Raw genomic sequence first — 19,581 nt, forward strand, 5'->3', positions numbered from 1 at the left:
GGGGGGACGTGCTGCAGCAGGGTGAGACGGTGAAGATATGCTATTAAACCTACTTGCATGGCCAGATTTCCTCTTTGCATACCAAGGTAAGTTTCCATACTCAAAATAAAATGACCGATTGCTCCACTTGAGCAGTGACTAGACATTTGATTAAAATAAATCCCAACTAAGCAAGTGTTACTGCATGCTTTTAGATTCACCTGTAAGGATTGTGTATACAGTGCATTAGGAAAGTACTCAGACCCCTTGACTTTTTCCACATTTTGTTACGTTAGTCTCATTCTAAAATGGATTGAACTGTTTTTTTGTTTTTTTTGTTTTTCTCCCTCAATCTCACAATACCCCATAATGACATCATAATACCCCATAATGACAAAGCAAAAAACGATTTGGTAGAATTTTGTACAAATGTTGTTTTTTTAAACGAAGAACCCTTTACGTAAGTCTTCATACTCTTTACTCAATACTTTGTCGAAGCACCTTTGGCAGCGATTACAACCTCAAGTCTTGCGCATGACACTACAAGCTTGGCACACCTGCATTTGGGGAGTTTCTCTCATTCTTCTCTGCAGATCCTCTCAAGCTCTGTCAGGTTGTAAGGGGAGCTTCGCTGCACAGCTATTATCAAGTCTCTCCAGAGATGTTCGATCCTGTGTCTGGCTGGGCCACTCAAGGACATTCAGAGACTTGTCCCGAAGACACTCCTGCATTGTCTTGTCTGTTTGCTTAGGGTTTTTATCCTGTTGGGAGGTGAACCTTCGCCCCAGTCTGAGGTCCTGATACTCTGGAGTATGTTTTCATCAAGGATATCGGGGTGAACAGGCAGTTGCTTGGGTGGTTGATGTCCTTGATTATCTTTTTTGGCCTTCCTGTGACATCGGGTGCTGTAGGTGTCCAAGAGGGCAGGTAGTTGGCCCCCGGTGATGCGTTGTGCATACCGCACTACCCTCTGGAGAGCCTTGCAGTTGAGGGCGGAGCAGTTGCCGTACCAGGAGGTGATACAGGATGCTCTCAATTGTGCATCTGTCAAAGCCTGTGAGGGTTTTGGGTGACAGCCTCCTGAGGTTGAAGAGGCACTGTTGTGCCTTCTTCACCACGTAGTCTGTGTGGGTGGATCATTTCAGTTTGTCTGTGATGTGTACGCCAAGGAACTTAACTTTCCGCCTTCTCCAGCCTTCTCCATTACCGTCCCATTGATGTGGATAGGGGAGTGCTCCCTCTGCTATTTCCTGAGGTACACGATCATCTCCTTCGATTTGTTGATGTTGAGTGAGAGGTTGTTTTTGAGTGCCCTCACCACCTCCCTGTAGACTGTCTCGTCAGTGTTGGTAATCAAGCTCAATACTGTTGGGGGAGAAGGGCCTTGGTCACCTCCCTGACTAAGGCCCTTCTCCCCCGATTACTCAGTTTGGCCAGGCCTCCAGCTCTAGGAAGGGTCTTGGTGGTTCCAAACTTCTTCCATTTAAGAATGATGGAGACCACTGTGTTCTTGCGGACCTTCAATGCTGCATACATTTTTTTCGTACCCTTCCCCAGATCTGTGCCTTGACACAATCCTGTCTTGGAGCTCTACGGACAATTCCTTCCACCTCATGGCTTGGTTTTTGCTCTGACATGCACTGTCAAGTGTGGGACCTTATATAGACAGGTGTGTGCCTTTCCAAATCATGTCCAATCAATGGAATTTGCCACAGGTTAGTTGTAGAAACATCTCAAGGATGATCAATGGAAACAGGATGCGTCTGAGCTCAATTTTGAGTCTCAAATCGAAGGGTCTTGAATACTTATGTAAATAATGTATTTCTAAAAACCAGTTCATTATGAGGTATTGTGTGTGTGTGTGTGTGTACTTTTTCTCAGCGCTGATCTGATTGGTCAATAGACCAGTTAGTGAAAAAAGATCAGAATTGAGCTGCGTGTCTAAACTGAGCCATCTTTACCCATGCTGTTATGAGTAAACTTGAAATTACTTTTTTTTCATGTCATCATTCTGTCAATAGTGACATTTTCTTCAGTGTTGCAATGATTATTTTATTTTTTGCAGAACTGAGAACCTCAGGAGCACATGTCTCGTTACACAAGGCAATTGTCTATGTTAATTCCCATAACAGATGGATAATTAAGAGTCTGGTTTGTGTGTCATAATAGCCCTGTTATATACCAGTTTTTTTCCCCCCCATGCGTCCTGTGTTCTGATCGTGCCCACATTTTCAGACTGGTGTAGACAAATAAAACACGCATTGGGAACCTATTGTGAACTGATCTTCTTGACCACCTCAGGAGGTAATCAGCGATGCTTCATGCATTGTGTATCTGGAAATCTAACCTCATCCTCAGGCTACATTGCTAACAAGAGAGAGCCGGCTGGTGGACGAGATTACTTCAATGGTATAATGAAAACCACATGTTAATGCAAAGGTGTAACCAGTGTTTATATAACTGTGGTTTGTCAAACATATATATGTTCCATTAGCTATCTTGGCCAACTAACAGCTTGATTGCCTGCTGTGTCTTAGATTACTGGCCCTGAATTGTGGGTAAGAGTTGCTTGGTATGTACACCACACACAAAACCTAATTTGGCTTCCTCAGGGTTAAGTGCTGTTGTCTTTAGTAATTATCTTTTTAGATCAGATATGCCATTTCAATTGGTACTGTATTTCTGTTAACAGGTGGTAGAATTTCAGTGTCAGATTAAGTCTCTGCAGAGCCAGCCACACAGCAGACACCTGCCTTCATACTAAGAGCAGATTGGATTAACCGAGGACTGGTAGACTTCCAACCTACATTCAGTGCCTCTGTAGCACATGGGGATGTGTGAAACTCACTCATCAGCCTGAAGTGTTTCGACTTGCGCTGCTGAATAGCTAGCTTTTCGGTGTCAGAACTGGGTGAGATGCTGCAGGAGGACGGTCATGTGTGTTTGCGAGGCAGAGCTCCTCGGTATGAGCTGAATCGGGTGGAAGTGGTAGGCCTATTCGCTAAGCAAGAAACGGGGCAAAAATGGGTTGTACTGTGATGTTGAACAAGGAAAACTACTTGGATTTGCAAAAAGTCATAAATGTGAATTTTGTCTTTTTTTTCACCCAACTTTGAACCTAAAATCCAATTTTTGGGGGGTTTGATTTCACCTCAGCTGATAACTTAACCAAATGTAAATCCAAACTAGACGTTGTATGTGCCCACTGTGTTACACCTTTACCGTTTAGCATAATTATCACACAGTCCAGTTAGTGAACATTTCTAATAAAAAGAAGTTAGTGACATGCTCTTCATACCTTCATACTGTATGTGTCTAATCTGATCAGTAGTGGGGAAAGTACCCAAATGTCCTACTTGAGTAAAAGTAAAGATACATTAATAGAAAGTTACTCAAGTGAAAGTCACTGAGTAAAGTCATACTTGAATAAAAGTCTGATGGATTTGGTTTTAAATATACTTTAAGTATCAAAAGTAAACATAATTGGTAAAATATACTTTAGTATCAAAAGTAAAAGTACAAATAATTTTAAATTCCTTATATTAAACAAATCAGACGGCACCATTTTTTAAAATTTATTTATTTATGGGTAGCCAAGGGAACGCACCAACTAAACATAATTTACAAACAAAGCATGTTTACAGTCCTCAAGATCAGAGGCAGTAGGGATGACCAGGGATGTGTTCTTCATAAGTGTGTGAATTAGACCATTTTCCTGTCCTGCTAAGTATTCAACATGTAATGAGTACTTTTGGGTGTCAAGGTTAAATGTATGGAATAAAAAATACATTTTCTTTAGGAATGTAGAGAAGTAAAAGTTGTCAACAAAAATAAATAGTAGAGTACAGATACCCCCCAAAAAACGACTTAAGTAGTACTTTAAAAAGTGTTTTTACTTAAGTACTTTACACCACTGAATCGTATTGTGCTGTTTATACTAGATGCTGGAGGTGTTACTTGTGTGGTTTGTTTGACTGTACCCCAGCCCTCATATATTCACCACGGAAACCACACTGATACCGCAGACTCCTCTCACTTAAGCATGAGGTGCATAGACTTACACTATTTGAAAATACATTTCCAAAATGATTCTTTGTGTGGGGAAACTGGTTCTTCTTAAATGTTAATTCCCCTATTTTGTTTTATCAAGGTAATTCGCTTAGAAATAACCGTATATTAAGGCCAAATCGCTTCATGACAGTTGTGGCTGACCGCCTCGTTTTCCTGCTTCAGTTTGCCTCGAATGATTCTGGGGTATCGGGTTACATATCCACAGCCATTGGATGCTCGGGAGTCCTGTCTTAACTCTCATTCGCTGATCGGACTGTCCGTCAATTAGTGGCGACACAGCGGCAAAGCGCTGCAAAACTGAGAGTACTGCGGTGACAGGAAGTAGCACCTCGGTTCTGTAACAAGCACAAATCGAATCAATTCAATCAGATACGCTTTAGCTGACATCCAAATCGGGGTTGTTTTGACGGTGTCGGGAACTGCGTCAGAGGTGTCAAATGGCTCCCGGTGTTGTGAACGGATGACGTGTTTACGTTTATACTGTTGTGGTTTAGTGGAGCAGGTGTACAACAGTTTTTGACAACTAGCATTGTAGATAAACCTAACCCTTTACTAGCCTTAACCTCATTCCCCTAACCTGCTACCCTAACGTTGCTGCGTTAGTTATTATAACCTACTGTGTAAACAAACCATCTCTGCCGAAAAAATAATCAGTATCACCACACCTGTTTAACTTGACCTGATTTAATCTAGGGGTATTCAATCCATTTCGCGGTAATTCAGCGTTACAGCGTGAGTGATATGCAAAGGAAATGTTCTGCATTCACTGTAAACTCTGTAAATCGTCTCAGTCGGAAATTCCCTTTACATTTCTAGCACACTGTCTCACTTTGAAAGACTGAATAGAGCCCTGTTGAATTTACGAATGTGCCCAGTGTGTTACACCATTACTGTTTAGCATAATTATCATATAGTCCAGTTAGTGAACATTTGATTCAGGATTAAAATAAACCAAGTATTGGTTTTAAAAACCAGAGTTGAGTGTGATCGTGTCATTTTTAATCTGTGTAGAGTAAAACACTCCAAACCACGCTCAGCATTATCATATTTCCCAACATGCTTCATTGCAGGTTGATTTCCAGAATTGTTTGTTTCAATATCTGTGTTTTTCCATGTAAATGGACTGGTTGATTAATCTTGAACTAAATTAAGATAACATATTTTTCTAAAATAAACCAATCTGTTAGTAGTTGGACATATTACACCCCATTACTGAGATGTTTGTTCCAGTTTAGATGATTTAGGTAGTCTTAAGAATTCAGTTTTCCCACCCTGGCAGTCATTTTGTAGAAATTCTAATTGTTGGCTATCCTCACTGTCTGGATTCCAATAGGAATTACACATCACTTTTACAAGCCAGCATAACCTGATTTGCAGGCATGTTGTGGCCTGTAAATCATGAGTTTCCTAACAGCACTGTGTTAGGGTATAACTAGGCCCTCACAGAAAGGCCTTAGTTATGATATAATGTATTGTCCAAAAGTTTCATTTTAAAAGCTAATAAGGCTGGTGGTACTGTTCATAAAAAGTTACAGGAAGAACCTATAAAAGAGAAAGGGGTTGTCAGCAGAACCCTTCAAAGAGGGTTCTAGGTTGAACCATTTAAAATGGGTTCTATGTAGAACTCTTTGCAAAGGATTCTACCGAGCACCAAAAATGGTTCCTCTATGGGGACAAACTGAATAACTCTGTATGGTTATACTTACCATATATTTTTTCTAAGAGTGTCATTGGCAAAATCACATCTCTACATCAAAGAGTGATCTTGCAATTGGCCAATACAGAGAACGCCATACGAGAACAATTTTTCAATTTAAATTGTTTTTAAAGATGAGCCTACTCTCATTGATAATACAATTATGACTATCTGTTCTGCAATGATTTCTACACAGGAGCATAACGTTTTTACTCTGATATTTCATAATAAATGTTGCCATTGGGTTGTTCCTTTAAATGGGCGTTTCTACTTTGCCTAAGGACGAAGCGATTGGATAGGAGAAGGGAAGTCAGTTTCACACAGATTCTGGGAATTGAATGTAGGTTTCGTTGCAGGTTGTTAGTAATATAGTGATCTATAATAGTATGTTGCAATCCCATAAATGATCCTGATCTACTGAAATGTTGTGTCTGAACGGGGTTTTGTTGTTTTGGAGTCTCTGTCATGTCCTCAGACAAGGTAATCCATTTACCCCCCACACGTTGGCTATTATTCCTACTTCTTCGGTATCGATTTACAGGCTACACTTTTTTTCATAATGTTTGTAAGTAGCTAGCTGGTCAGCAGTCTAGGATTTCCTTTTCTAACGTTAGCTAGCATAAAACCATGAGCATTTTGATCTTAACTGTAAATGTCTAGAGACATTCCTGATGGACACTCTTACTGACAGCTGTGGCTGCTTTGCGTGATGTATTGTTGTCTCTACCTTCTTGCCCTTTGTGGTGTTTTCTGTACCCAACAATGTTTGTACCCTGTTTTGTTCAGCTATCATGTTGTGCTGCTGGCATGCTGTGTTGTCATGTGTTGATGCCATGTTATCGTCGCCATGTTATCTTCTTAGGTCTCTATTTATATAGTGTTGTCTCTCTTGTCCTATATTTATATTGAACTTATTTTTAATTCTAGCCCACATCCCCGGGCAGGAGGCCTTTTGGGAGGCCGTCATTGTAAACAAGAATTTGTTCTTAACTGACTTGACTTGTTAAATAAATGTATTAGGCTCCAGAAAGTGATGAATCTTTTGCCTGTAGCATGGTCTGAGGATGAGCTGTCATCTCCACGGGACGTGCGCGTTGACTCTGCTGTGCGTTGGAGCCCCGCCGCAGACAGGCCAGGGATAAAGTACACGGTTCAGTACAGGACGTGAGTATGTCTAGTAGCTGTGGTACATGGCTTAAATCAAATCAAAGTTTATTTGTCTACAACAGGTGTAGTAGACCTTACAGTGAAATGTTTACTTACAGGCTCTAACCAACAGTGCCATTTTTAAGTAAAAAAAATGTATAATATATAATATAATATATGCCATTTAGCGGACGCTTTTATCCAAAGCGACTTACAGTCATGTGTGCATACATTCTACGTATGGGTGGTCCCTGGAATCGAACCCACTACCCTGGCGTTACAAGCGCCATGCTCTACCAACTGAGCTACAGGACTACAGGTATTAAGTGAACAATAAGTAAAGAAATAAAAACAACAGTTAAAAAGACAGTGAAAAATAACAGTAGAGAGGCTATATACAGTAGAGGCTATATACAGTAGAGGCTATATACAGTAGAGGCTATATACAGTAGAGAGGCTATATACAGTAGAGAGGCTATATACAGTAGAGAGGCTATATACGGTAGAGGGGCTATATACAGTAGAGGCTATATACAGTAGAGGCTATATACAGTAGAGGCTATATACAGTAGAGAGGCTATATACAGTAGAGGCTATATACAGTAGAGAGGCTATATACGGTAGAGGGGCTATATACGGTAGAGGGGCTATATACGGTAGAGGGGCTATATACGGTAGAGGGGCTATATACGGTAGAGGGGCTATATACGGTAGAGGGGCTATATACGGTAGAGGGGCTATATACAGTAGAGGGGCTATATACAGTAGAGGGGCTATATACAGTAGAGGAGGACCAAAAAAGCCGATACCGATTAATCGGCCATTTAAAAAAATATTTTTACAAATATTTAAAAAAAAAAAAGCTTTTTAAAAAAAATACATATATTGTTAATAATGGCAATTACAACAATACTGAATGAACACTTATTTTAACTTAATATAATACATCAATAAAATCAATTTAGCCTCAAATATACAATGAAACATGTTCAATTTGGTTTAAATCATGCAAAAACAAAGTGTTGGAGATGAAAGTAAAAGTGCAATATACGGCTCTCGACCTTTGCCTCTCCCGATTCTATAGAGTTGTAAACTTTAAAACAAATATGAAGTAATATCTTGTTGGATTTGCCCCCAAACAAAATTATTTGTATTCAGGACAAATAGTTACTTTCTTTCCTACATTTTTGGCAGTATTACTTTAGTACCTTATTACAGACAGGATGGATGTTTTGGAATATTTTTTATTCTGTACAGACTTCCTTCATTTCACTCATTTATGTTAGTATTGTGGAGTAACTACAATGTTATTGCTCCATCCTCAGTTCTCTCCTCTTACATCAGGTTTAAAATCACCATTGGCCTCATGGTGAAATCTCTGAGTGGTGTCTTTTCACTCCCGACAACTTAGTTAGGAAGGATCTTTGTAGTGTCTGGGTGTATTGATGCACCACCAAAAGTGTAATAAATAACGTTCCCCATGCTCAAAGGGATATTCAATGGTGTTTTTTGTTGTTGTTGTTGTTGCCCATCAACCAATAGGGGCCCTTCTTTGCAAACCATAGGACAACCTCCCTGGTCTTTGTGGTTGAAATATGTGCTTTTAAATTCACTGCTCGACTGAGGGACCTTACATATAAATGTGTGTGTGGGATACAGAGGTGGTGCAGTCATTTAAAAAAATTATGTTTAACAGCATTATTGCACATAGTTTGTCAATGCAACTTAATAAATGACATGTTAAGCACATCTTTACTCCTGTTATTTAGGCTTGCTATAACACAGGTTGAATACTTATTGACTCAAGACATGTGAGCTTTTTATTTTCTAATCATTTAAATCAAATTCCACTTTAACATTATGGTGTATTGTATGTGGATCAGTGACATAAAAACCTAAATCGTATCCATTTTAAATTCAAGCTGTAACACAACAGAATGTGGAAAAAGTCAAGGGTGTGAATACTCTCTGAAGGCAATGTTGATCGGTGTCCCAGGTCAGTTGACCAGCAAAAACTCCTGGCCCCCTTAAGGATAGATGTTCTGCTCGGTTATGACACAGTTATTTCCTCATCTGAGTCTTATTTTTAATCCACAGCAGTGATCGCGAGAAGTGGCACAACATTTCGGGCTGTGTTCAGACCGAGCTCACCACCTGTAATATACAGTCTGGATGTGTGATGGTGCGAGTCCTGGCTCAGGAAGGGAACCGCACATCCAGATTTGTCGAAGCCTGTCGACATGGTAACGGATCATTCCACTTCAGTTATGATAAAACTGTATACAATTTGGATCTGGCCTATGTCATGTCCAAGGCCTAGTCTGCTTCATCAGTAGGCCAGCGCATTGGTAGCATTGTGGTTTGGTGCGAAAGCTTGAGCAACTGTATTTTAAAATCAAGTTCCCCACCCCTTCTCTTTCTGATCCACCCCTCTCCTTCTGTCCCACCCTTCTCCTTCTGTCCCACCCCTTCTCTTTCTGATCCACCCCTTCTCTTTCTGACCCACCCTTCTCTTTCTGACCCACCCCTTCTCTTTCTGACCCACCCTTCTCTTTCTGACCCACCCTTCTCTTTCTGACCCACCCTTCTCTTTCTGACCCACCCTTCTCTTTCTGACCCACCCTTCTCTTTCTGACCCACCCTTCTCTTTCTGACCCACCCTTCTCTTTCTGACCCACCCTTCTCTTTCTGACCCACCCTTCTCCTTCTGTCCCACCCCTCTCCTTCTGATCCACCCCACCCACCCCTCTCCTTCTGACCCACCCACCCCTCTCCTTCTGACCCACCCACCCCTCTCCTTCTGACCCACCCACCCCTCTTCTTCTGACCCACCCACCTCTCTTTCTGACCCACCCACCCACCCCTCTCTTTCTGACCCACCCACCCACCCCTCTCCTTCTGACCCACCCACCCCTCTCCTTCTGACCTACCCACCCCTCTCCTTCTGACCTACCCACCCCTCTCTTTCTGACCCACCCCTCTCCTTCTGTCCCACCACTCTCCTTCTGACCCACCCACTCCTCTCCTTCTGACCCACCCACCCCTCTTCTTCTGACCCACCCACCCCTCTCTTTCTGACCCACCCACCCACCCCTCTCCTTCTGACCCACCCACCCACCCCTCTCTTTCTGACCCACCCACCCACCCACCCCTCTCTTTCTGACCCACCCACCCACACCTCTTTCTGACCCACCCACCCACCCACCCACCCCTCTCCTTCTGACCCACCCCTCTCTTTCTGACCCACCCCTCTCTTTCTGACACACCCACCCCTCTCCTTCTGACACACCCACCCCTCTCCTTCTGACCCACCCACCCCTCTCCTCCTGACCCACCCCTGTCCTTCTGAAACCACCCACCCAGCTGATTCTTGCAGCCCTGAAGTCCAGTTGACCTCCAAGGAAGGACTTCTGATGGTCCACATGGTAAAGAACAACCGTCTACTGGAGGATAATGGAGACCATTTTCAGTACCACGTTCAATATGGCCGAGACGGGGAGGAGCTCAAAGTGAGTAGCAACGTGGAAGCAAGCCAGGTTTAAAAAAAAACAAAAAAAAACATTTAAATTAAAAATGAATGCAGGTTTTCTTTATCCAGCACTGAAACACCGTATTCATCCAAGGCTTGGGAAATTAATTGGGAAGTTATCAGGCGTTTTGGTGATCCCCACTGTAGGATGTTAGTGTGATCGAAGATGAGTTGATGTGCCTCTCTCTACCCTTGTTTTAGCAGGATCTTTACACCTCCACATCCCTTAAGACCATCGAACGTCTGGATGTGGGCCGGAGGTACTGTGTACAGGTCCGGTATTTATGTTACCAAAAACCCTTTGGAACCCCCAGCGTTCAACATTGTGAGTCCATCCAAGAGTCAGGTGAGGCTCATCCAGGCTTTCTGTATTAGTTGACTTGCTGTTACCGTTATTCTATCCTCTAATGCAGGTATTCCCAAACTGGGGTACCCCCAAAAAATATATACAGTGCCTTGCGAAAGTATTCGGCCCCCTTGAACTTTGCGACCTTCTGCCACATTTCAGGCTTCAAACATAAAAATATAAAACTGTATTTGTTTGTGAAGAATCAACAACAAGTGGGACACAATCGTGAAGTGGAACGACATTTATTGGATATTTCAAACTTTTTTAACAAATCAAAAACTGAAAAATTGGGCGTGCAAAATTATTCAGCCCCTTTACTTTCAGTGCAGCAAACTCTCTCCAGAAGTTCAGTGAGGATCTCTGAATGATCCAATGTTGACCTAAATGACTAATGATGATAAATACAATCCACCTGTGTGTAATCAAGTCTCCGTATAAATGCACCTGCACTGTGATAGTCTCAGAGGTCCGTTAAAAGCGCAGAGAGCATCATGAAGAACAAGGAACACACCAGGCAGGTCCGAGATACTGTTGTGAAGAAGTTTAAAGCCGTATTTGGATACAAAAAGATTTCCCAAGCTTTAAACATCCCAAGGAGCACTGTGCAAGCGATAATATTGAAATGGAAGGAGTATCAGACCACTGCAAATCTACCAAGACCTGGCCGTCCCTCTAAACTTTCAGCTCATACAAGGAGAAGACTGATCAGAGATGCAGCCAAGAGGCCCATGATCACTCTGGATGAACTGCAGAGATCTACAGCTGAGGTGGGAGACTCTGTCCATAGGACAACAATCAGTCGTATATTGCACAAATCTGGCCTTTATGGAAGAGTGGCAAGAAGAAAGCCATTTCTTAAAGATATCCATAAAAAGTGTTGTTTAAAGTTTGCCACAAGCCACCTGGGAGACACACCAAACATGTGGAAGAAGGTGCTCTGGTCAGATGAAACCAAAATGGAACTTTTTGGCAACAATGCAAAACGTTATGTTTGGTGTAAAAGCAACACAGCTCATCACCCTGAACACACCATCCCCACTGTCAAACATGGTGGTGGCAGCATCATGGTTTGGGCCTGCTTTTCTTCAGCAGGGACAGGGAAGATGGTTAAAATTGATGGGAAGATGGATGGAGCCAAATACAGGACCATTCTGGAAGAAAACCTGATGGAGTCTGCAAAAGACATTTTAAAACGGGGCTATACATTTGGGTGAGTTTTTTTCTCTCGCCTGGGTAGCCTTGTTTCACTGCCAAAAATAAAATTAAACCATCTAGTTTTCAGCGAAATGACAACACAATGTCAAATACAGGTAGCCTTGTCAAATAATTAACATCCAATCACATTAACCAGGTAGCCTAGTCAAATAATTAACATCCAATCACATTAACCAGGTAGCCTAGTCAAATAATTAACATCCAATCACATTAACCGTTACCCTCTCGCGGGAATTCCACTAACGTTCCGTAGGTAGCTAAACGTAGCTGCTGCTCATGTTGGTATCTGTACTGATGGCGCGAAAGCCATGACAGGGAGACAGTGGCGTGGTAACGTGTGTGCAAGCAGTTGCTCCCGACGCCACTTGGGTACACTGCAGCATCCACCGAGAGGCTCTTGCTGCCAAGGGAATGCCTGACAGCTTGAAAGATGTTTTGGACACAACAGTGAAAATTGTTAACTTTGTTTAAGCAAGGCCCCTGAACACTTGTGTATTTTCTGCCCTATGCAATGATATGGGCAGCGACCCATGTAACGCTTTTACAACATACAGAAGTGCGCTGGCCATCAAGGGGCAAAGTATTGACACAATTTTTTTATTTTATTAAGAGACTAGCTTAAAGTTTTCTTTACTGACCATCATTTTCACTTGTCTGATGACTAGTTTCTCACACGACTGGCCTATCTGGGTGAGTTTTTTTCTCGCCTGAATGATCTGAATCTAGGATTACAGGGACTCTCTGCAACTATTATCAATGTGCGGGACAAAATTGAGGCTGTGATTAAGAAGTTGGAGCTCTTCTCCAGGTCTTTCCATCATTGTATGATTTTTTTGTTGCTGTGTGCAAATGAACTCAAGCTTACGGACAATGTCAAATGTGATATACCGACGCACCTGAGTGAGTTGGGTGCGCAATTACGCTGTTACTTTCCCGAAACGGATGACACAAATAACTACATTCGTTATCATGCCTTGCCTCCAGTCCACTTACCGATATCTGAACAATTGCAACAAGCGGTTCTGTGAAAATTGTATTTCATCAGAAGCCACTGCCAGATTTCTGGATTGGGCTGCGCTCAGAAATACAGGCACAGACTGTGTGGAAATTGATTTAAGACTGAGCCTCTCTCCAATACAACTCAACATGTCAGAGTTATGTGCATCCTTTAAAGCACACCCTTCTCATTAACCTGTGGTGAGTTATTCACCATTTTTGATGAACAAATAAGGTTTTACATGTAAGATGGTTAAATAAAGAGCAAAATTATTGATTATTATTATATTATTTGTGTCCTGGTCCTATAAGAGCTCTGTCACTTGCCACGAGCCAAGCTGTGACAATAACTCACACTCATTCTTGTGTTTAATAAATGTATCGTTGTGTGTGTGTGTGTGTGTGTGTGTGTGTGTGTGTGTGTGTGTGTGTGTGTGTGGCAGGCTTACAATGATCGCAAAAAAACAAAAACATTTGAGTGCGCTGACCCTGGTTCTAGAGGGGGTGCAGCTGACCCTGGTTCTAGAGGGGGTACAGCTGACCCTGGTTCTAGAGGGGGTACAGCTGACCCTGGTTCTAGAGGGGGTGCGCAGCTGGAGGTTGAATGTTTGAAGGGGTAAGGGATGATAAGAAGTTTGGGAACCACTATTCTAATGATAACAGTTCGCCTAGTAACTCCTCATTCTCTCTCTCAAAACACTCAAAGGCCAGTTTTAAGTACACCACCTCGTTCGCGAAAATGGTTCGCTACCTACAGACAGTGAGTCACGTGGCCGTGCATTCGGATAGTATTCAGACCCCTTGACTATTTCCACATTTTGTTACGTTACAGCCTTATTCTAAAATTGATTACATACTTTTCCCCCCCCTTGTCAATCTACACAAAATACTCCATAATACATCCAGAACAGCCTGACTTCTTCGGGGCACGGAAACATTTCCAAATTGGTATCAATTGACCTAATGTGTGCCATGAAAAAAAAATCCCCCACACCATTACACCACTGCCACCAACCTTGGCTTTTTCCTCATTTTGGTACATTACAGCCTTTTATTTTTAAAAAACAAATCTTGTAAAAAAGTTTGGACACCTACTCATTCAAGGGTTTTTCTTTCCTTTGACTATTTTCTACATTGTAGAATAATAGTGAAGACATCAAAACTATGAAATAACACACATGGAATAATTTAGTAACCAAGAAAGTGTTGAACAGATATTTATATTTGAGATTCTTCAAAGTAGTCACCCTTTGCCTTGATTACAGCTTTGCACACTCTTGTCATTCTCTCAACCAGCTTCACCTGGAATGCTTTTCCAGCCGTCTTAAAGGAGTTCCCACATATGCTAAGCACTTGTTGGTGGCTTTTCCTTCACTCTGTGGTCCAACTCATCCCAAACCATCTCAATTGGGTTGAGGTTGGGTGATTGTGGAGGCCAGGTCATCTGATACAGCACTCCATCACCCTTCTTCTTGGTCAAGTAGCCCCATACACAGCCTGGAGGTGTGTTCTGGGTCATTGTCCTGTAGAAAAACAAATGATAGTCCCACTAAGCGCAAACCAGATGGGATGGCGTATCACTGCAGAATGCTGTTTAAGTGTACCTTGAATTCTAAATACACCAGCAAAGCAATCCCACACCACCTCCTCCATGCTTCAAGTACTGAGTAAAGAGACTGATATTTCAGGCAAGCCGCACTGCTTCTTGACACAATGCCCACATAACCCGGAAGCCAGCCGCACCAATGTGTCGAAGGAAACGCCTGGCAACCGTATCAGCATGCACTGTGCCCGGCCCGCCACAGCGTGATGGGACAAGGACATCCCCTAACCTGGACGACGCTGGGCCAATGGTGTTCTTCAGCTTGCAAGCCTCCCCCTTTTTCCTCCAAACATAACGATGGTCATTATGGCCAAACAGTTCTATTTTTGTTTCATCAGACCAGAGGACATTTCTCCAAAAAGTACGATCTTTGTCCCCATGTGCAGTTGCAAACCATAGTCTGGCTTTTTTATGGCGGTTTTGGAGCAGTGGCTTCTATCTTGCCGAGCGGCTTTTCAGGTTATGTCGATATAGGGCTCGTTTTACTGTGGATACAGATACTTTTGTACCTGTTTCCTCCAGCATCTTCACAAGGTCCTTTGCTGTTGTTTTGGGATTGATTCGTACTTTTCGCACCAAAGTATGTTCATCTCTAGGAGACAGAACGCGGTTCCTCCACATTCAACTTAGTGTATGTAAACTTCTGACCCACTGGAATTATGATACAGTGAATTACAAGTTAAATAATCTGTCTGTAAACAATTGTTGGAAAGATTATTTGTGTCATGCACAAAGTAGATGTCCTAACCGACTTGCCAAAACTATAGTTTGTTAATAAGAAATTTGTGAAGTGGTTGAATAACGAGTTACTGACTCCAACCTAAGTGTATGTAAACTTCCGACTTCAACTGTATCTATATGAATCTATATTGATAGATGGATATATCTATATCGCTCCCTATTTCTCTGTGTGAGATGTGTGTTATCTTCTTTTACAGAAAGGACACAGAAAAAGAAGATTGTGGCGATCGGTGTGACCTCTACCATAATGTTGGGTGTCTTGGTAGTGGGTCTTACGCTCTTCATCTATAGGCACCATACGAAAATCAAACAGTTCCTTCAGCCCCCACTACGGTTACCAGACCACTATTGTGAGGTACGTCTTTCCACGGATACAGTGATCATAGATGTGTTGTTTCATGTGATAACAGCGTCAGTTCATATGTGTGCCTGTCAACTAAATACCTAGGTGGCAGGGTAGCCTAGTGGTTAGAGCGTTGGACTAGTAACCGAAAGGTTGCAAGTTCAAATCCCCGAGCTGACAAGGTACAAAATCTGTCGTTCTGCCCCTGAACAAGGCACCCACTGTTCCCAGGCCGTCATTGAAAATAAGAATTTGTTCTTCTTAACTGACTTGCCTAGTTAAATAAAGGTAAAAAATAAAATAAAACATTTAGTCAAATTTTAGTCTCATCACAGTTTGTAATACCTCCTTTACCTATAGTAGTAAACACACCGTGTCTCCTGAAAGTATTCTTACCCCTTGACCTATTCCACGTTTTGATGTTGTTACAGCCTAAATTCTAAATGGATGACATTTATTTTTCACCCATCTACACAACCGATACCCCATAATGACAATGTGAAAACATGTTTCTAGAAATGTTAGCAAATTTATTGACAATGAATTACAGATCTAATTTTCTTAACTACTAAGTATTCACAATCCTTTGGTGTGAAACTCCAAACTGAGTTCAGGTGCATCCAATTTACTTTTATGGTCCTTGAGATGCATCGAAGAATTGGAGAAAAATCCCCAAATCCAGATGAGCAAAGCTGATACAGACAAAGCTGATACAGACAAAGCTGATACAGACAAAGCTGATACAGACAAAGCTGATACAGACAAAGCTGATACAGACAAAGCTGATACAGACAAAGCTGATACAGACAAAGCTGATACAGACAAAGCTGATACAAACATACCCAAGACGAATATGTCGAGGGGTTTGACTACTTTCCGACGGCATTGTATGTTTACTACTATAGGTTAATGAGGCATTACAAATGTGATGTGACAAAAACAGAGGGCATTTAGTTAACCAATATGACCCTGTTTTCACGATTTTGAAAATAACTAGACTAAATCATTGTTCAAATAACAAAAATGACAATGCTATTTAATCTATTTATTTTAGTCTAAATTATTCAGATTAGATTAAATCTAAAAAAAAGTGCCAAAATTAACAGGCATCTGTTAATGGGACTCCCTTGCAGAAATAAAATGCATCAGCTGCCTTGTGCGAGCCAGAATGGCCCATAGGGCAGGAGCCTATCTCCTGTTTTTGTGGCGTTAGGCCCCTTGATGTACAAGTAGCTTACAACCACTGGACAAAGCACTAACAACTTTCACGATGGGGTTGATTTTCCAGTACCTGTCAGGGGTGTTCCCCCAGCAGGACCTGTCCCTCACAACCAGTCCCTGTGAAGAACGCCATGATCTCATCTCCATCGTCTGCCTTGAAGAGGACCTGATTCCTGAGTCTGACAGAGAACAGGATTATGACTCACCTAATGGACTGGATTTCTTAGATCATTATGAATGATCCTGTGACTTCAGACATGAGACTTTTGCACTCCGTTAGGATTTGAGATGAACTTGATAGCGTCAGAACATTAACTAGGGGCGGCAGGTAGCCTAGTGGTTAGCGTGTTGGGTCAGTAACCGAAAGGTTGCTGGATCGAATCCCTGAGCTGACAAGATAAAAATATGTCGTTCTGCCCCTGAGCAAGGCAGTTAACCCACTGTTCCCCGGTAGGCCGTCATTGTAAATAAGAATTTGTCTAGTGAACTGATTTGCTTAGTGAAATAGTTTTATAGTAGGCCTGGCTATTGCACTGTTTCCACTCCAAAGGCTTTGCTTAGCATCAGCTACCACCATTATTGTTGATCAAAAGAAAACTATTTTACAATAAAGTAAACTTCTGTGGGTATTTTAGTTTGCTCTGCAACCGGGGCCAGAGAAAGGTGCTTGTGTTTCAGTAATTACACCTACCCAGTAGCTGGATTTTCATTGGATAATAATAGGTGCAATCAGGTAGTCCAGCTAAAAATAGAACCGCTATACATTTCGAAATCATTTTATGAAAATGCTGAGGTTTTCTGGAAAAGTAAGAAAGTGTCCTTGGGCCAGGACGTAAATTGGGGATTTTTGTTTGTTACATGACTGCTGTATATTACAAATCTGTACATTTCACACTATTTCTAAGTATTAAAAAAATAATTCAAATGTTTAATGGGGTACTTTGGGATTTAAGCAATGCAAACTACCGTTAGTGCTAACCAACGTTAATGCTAACCACCGTTAATGCTAACCACCGTTACTGCTAACTACCGTTACTGCTAACCACCGTTAATGCTAACTACCGATAGTGCTAACTACCGATAGTGCTAACTACCGTTAGTGCTAACTACCGTTAGTGCTAACTACCGTTAGTGCTAACTACCGTTAGTGCAATGGCTGGGAAGTTCATGGGTATCTGCTAGCAGGTAATTTTACAAACCAATTAAATGACATTTTCCCTGAGGTGTACTGTATGTATGTTCAAAGTTGGTTATGTCTTAAGTGTAAAAGTGTGTTGAGACCTATATGCTATCACTTTATACGTTCTCCTTGTACTAATTGAATTTATTTTTATATCGATTGTATTTCTTCTGTCAAATCCTTTTATTAGGACGGCGGCAGGGTAGCCTAGTGGTTAGAGCGTTGGACTAGTAACCGGAAGGTTGCAAGTTCAAACCCCCGAGCTTGTTCTGCCCCTGAACAGGCAGTTAACCCACTGTTCCTAGGCCGTCATTTGAAAATAAGAATTTGTTCTTAACTGACTTTGCCTAGTTAAATAAAGGTTAAAAAATTAAAAAATGACTTCATGCTGTTTTAATAAACGTTTGGACACATTCTGACGATAGTGAAGACCAAAAAACACTGAAATACCACATAGAATCATGTAGTAGCCAAAAAACGTGTGAACAAATCAAAATATATTTTATATGTTACATTCTTTAAAGTGATGTTCGGAGAATATGAAATATACTTATTCATGTCACTGAGGGAGAGAGGGTAATGTAACGTTTACATTATGTCAGGATATGTCACTGAGGGAGAGAGGGTAATGTAATGTTTACATTGTCAGGATATGTCACTGAGGGAGAGAGGGTAATGTAATGTTTACATTATGTCAGGATATGTCACTGAGGGAGAGAGGGTAATGTAATGTTTATATTGTCAGGATATGTCACTGAGGGAGAGAGGGTAATGTTTACATTGTCAGGATATGTCACTGAGGGAGAGAGGGTAATGTAATGTTTACATTATGTCAGGATATGTCACTGAGGGAGAGAGGGTAATGTAATGTTTACATTGTCAGGATATGTCACTGTTAGCCATCAGGGATCCTCTGGGAGGAGAAGAGACAGTCTGGTACCAGGCACCATGACAGCTGTGGGTTGGGCAGGCAAGGGATCACATGTGCCAGGCATTGATAAGAGGTGAGACCACCGGTACTACAACCATCTATGGTATTACCACCTCCACTACTACTAATACTACTACCATCTATAGTACTACCACCTCCACTACTACTAATACTACTACCATCTATAGTATTACCACATCCACTACTACTACTACTACTACTACCATTTATAGTATTACCACCTCCACTACTAATACTACTACTACTACTACTACCACCTCCACTACTACTACTACCTCCTCCACTACTACCACCTCCACTACTACTACTACTACTACTACTACTACTACTACTACTACTACTACTACTACCACCTCCACTACTACTAATACTACTACTACTACTACCACCTCTACTACTACTACTACTACCACCTCCACTACTACTAATACTACTACCATCTATAGTATTACCACCTCCACTACTACTACTACTACTACTACTACTACCACCTCCACTACTACTAATACTACTACCATCTATAGTACTACCACCTCCACTACTACTACTACTACTACTAC

General features: G+C 41.7%; 1 protein-coding gene across 5 annotated transcripts; it reads left to right on the forward strand.

Moving 5' to 3' along the window:
- The first annotated feature begins 1 nt into the window (after window position 1).
- Window positions 2–18,447, forward strand: LOC118366568 (interleukin-10 receptor subunit beta-like). 5 transcript variants are annotated; one of them, XM_052492832.1, is made up of 7 exons: window positions 2–86; window positions 6,799–6,910; window positions 8,990–9,135; window positions 10,256–10,401; window positions 10,623–10,767; window positions 15,523–15,680; window positions 16,957–18,447. In XM_052492832.1, the coding sequence occupies exons 1-7, from the start codon at window positions 38–40 to the stop codon at window positions 17,128–17,130; spliced, it is 930 nt and encodes a 309-aa protein (XP_052348792.1). In that variant the 5' UTR covers window positions 2–37; the 3' UTR covers window positions 17,131–18,447. The 5 variants fall into 5 exon arrangements, with proteins under 5 accessions (XP_052348792.1, XP_052348790.1, XP_052348789.1 ...); XM_052492830.1 differs by lacking the exon at window positions 2–86 and adding an exon at window positions 6,032–6,226 and having other exon boundaries at window positions 8,993–9,135; XM_052492829.1 differs by lacking the exon at window positions 2–86 and adding an exon at window positions 6,033–6,226 and having other exon boundaries at window positions 10,626–10,767.
- Window positions 18,448–19,581: the final 1,134 nt, after the last annotated feature.

The sequence above is a fragment of the Oncorhynchus keta genome, chromosome 34 (genome assembly GCF_023373465.1).
Source record: "Oncorhynchus keta strain PuntledgeMale-10-30-2019 chromosome 34, Oket_V2, whole genome shotgun sequence".
In the NCBI taxonomy this organism is placed as follows: domain Eukaryota; kingdom Metazoa; phylum Chordata; class Actinopteri; order Salmoniformes; family Salmonidae; genus Oncorhynchus; species Oncorhynchus keta.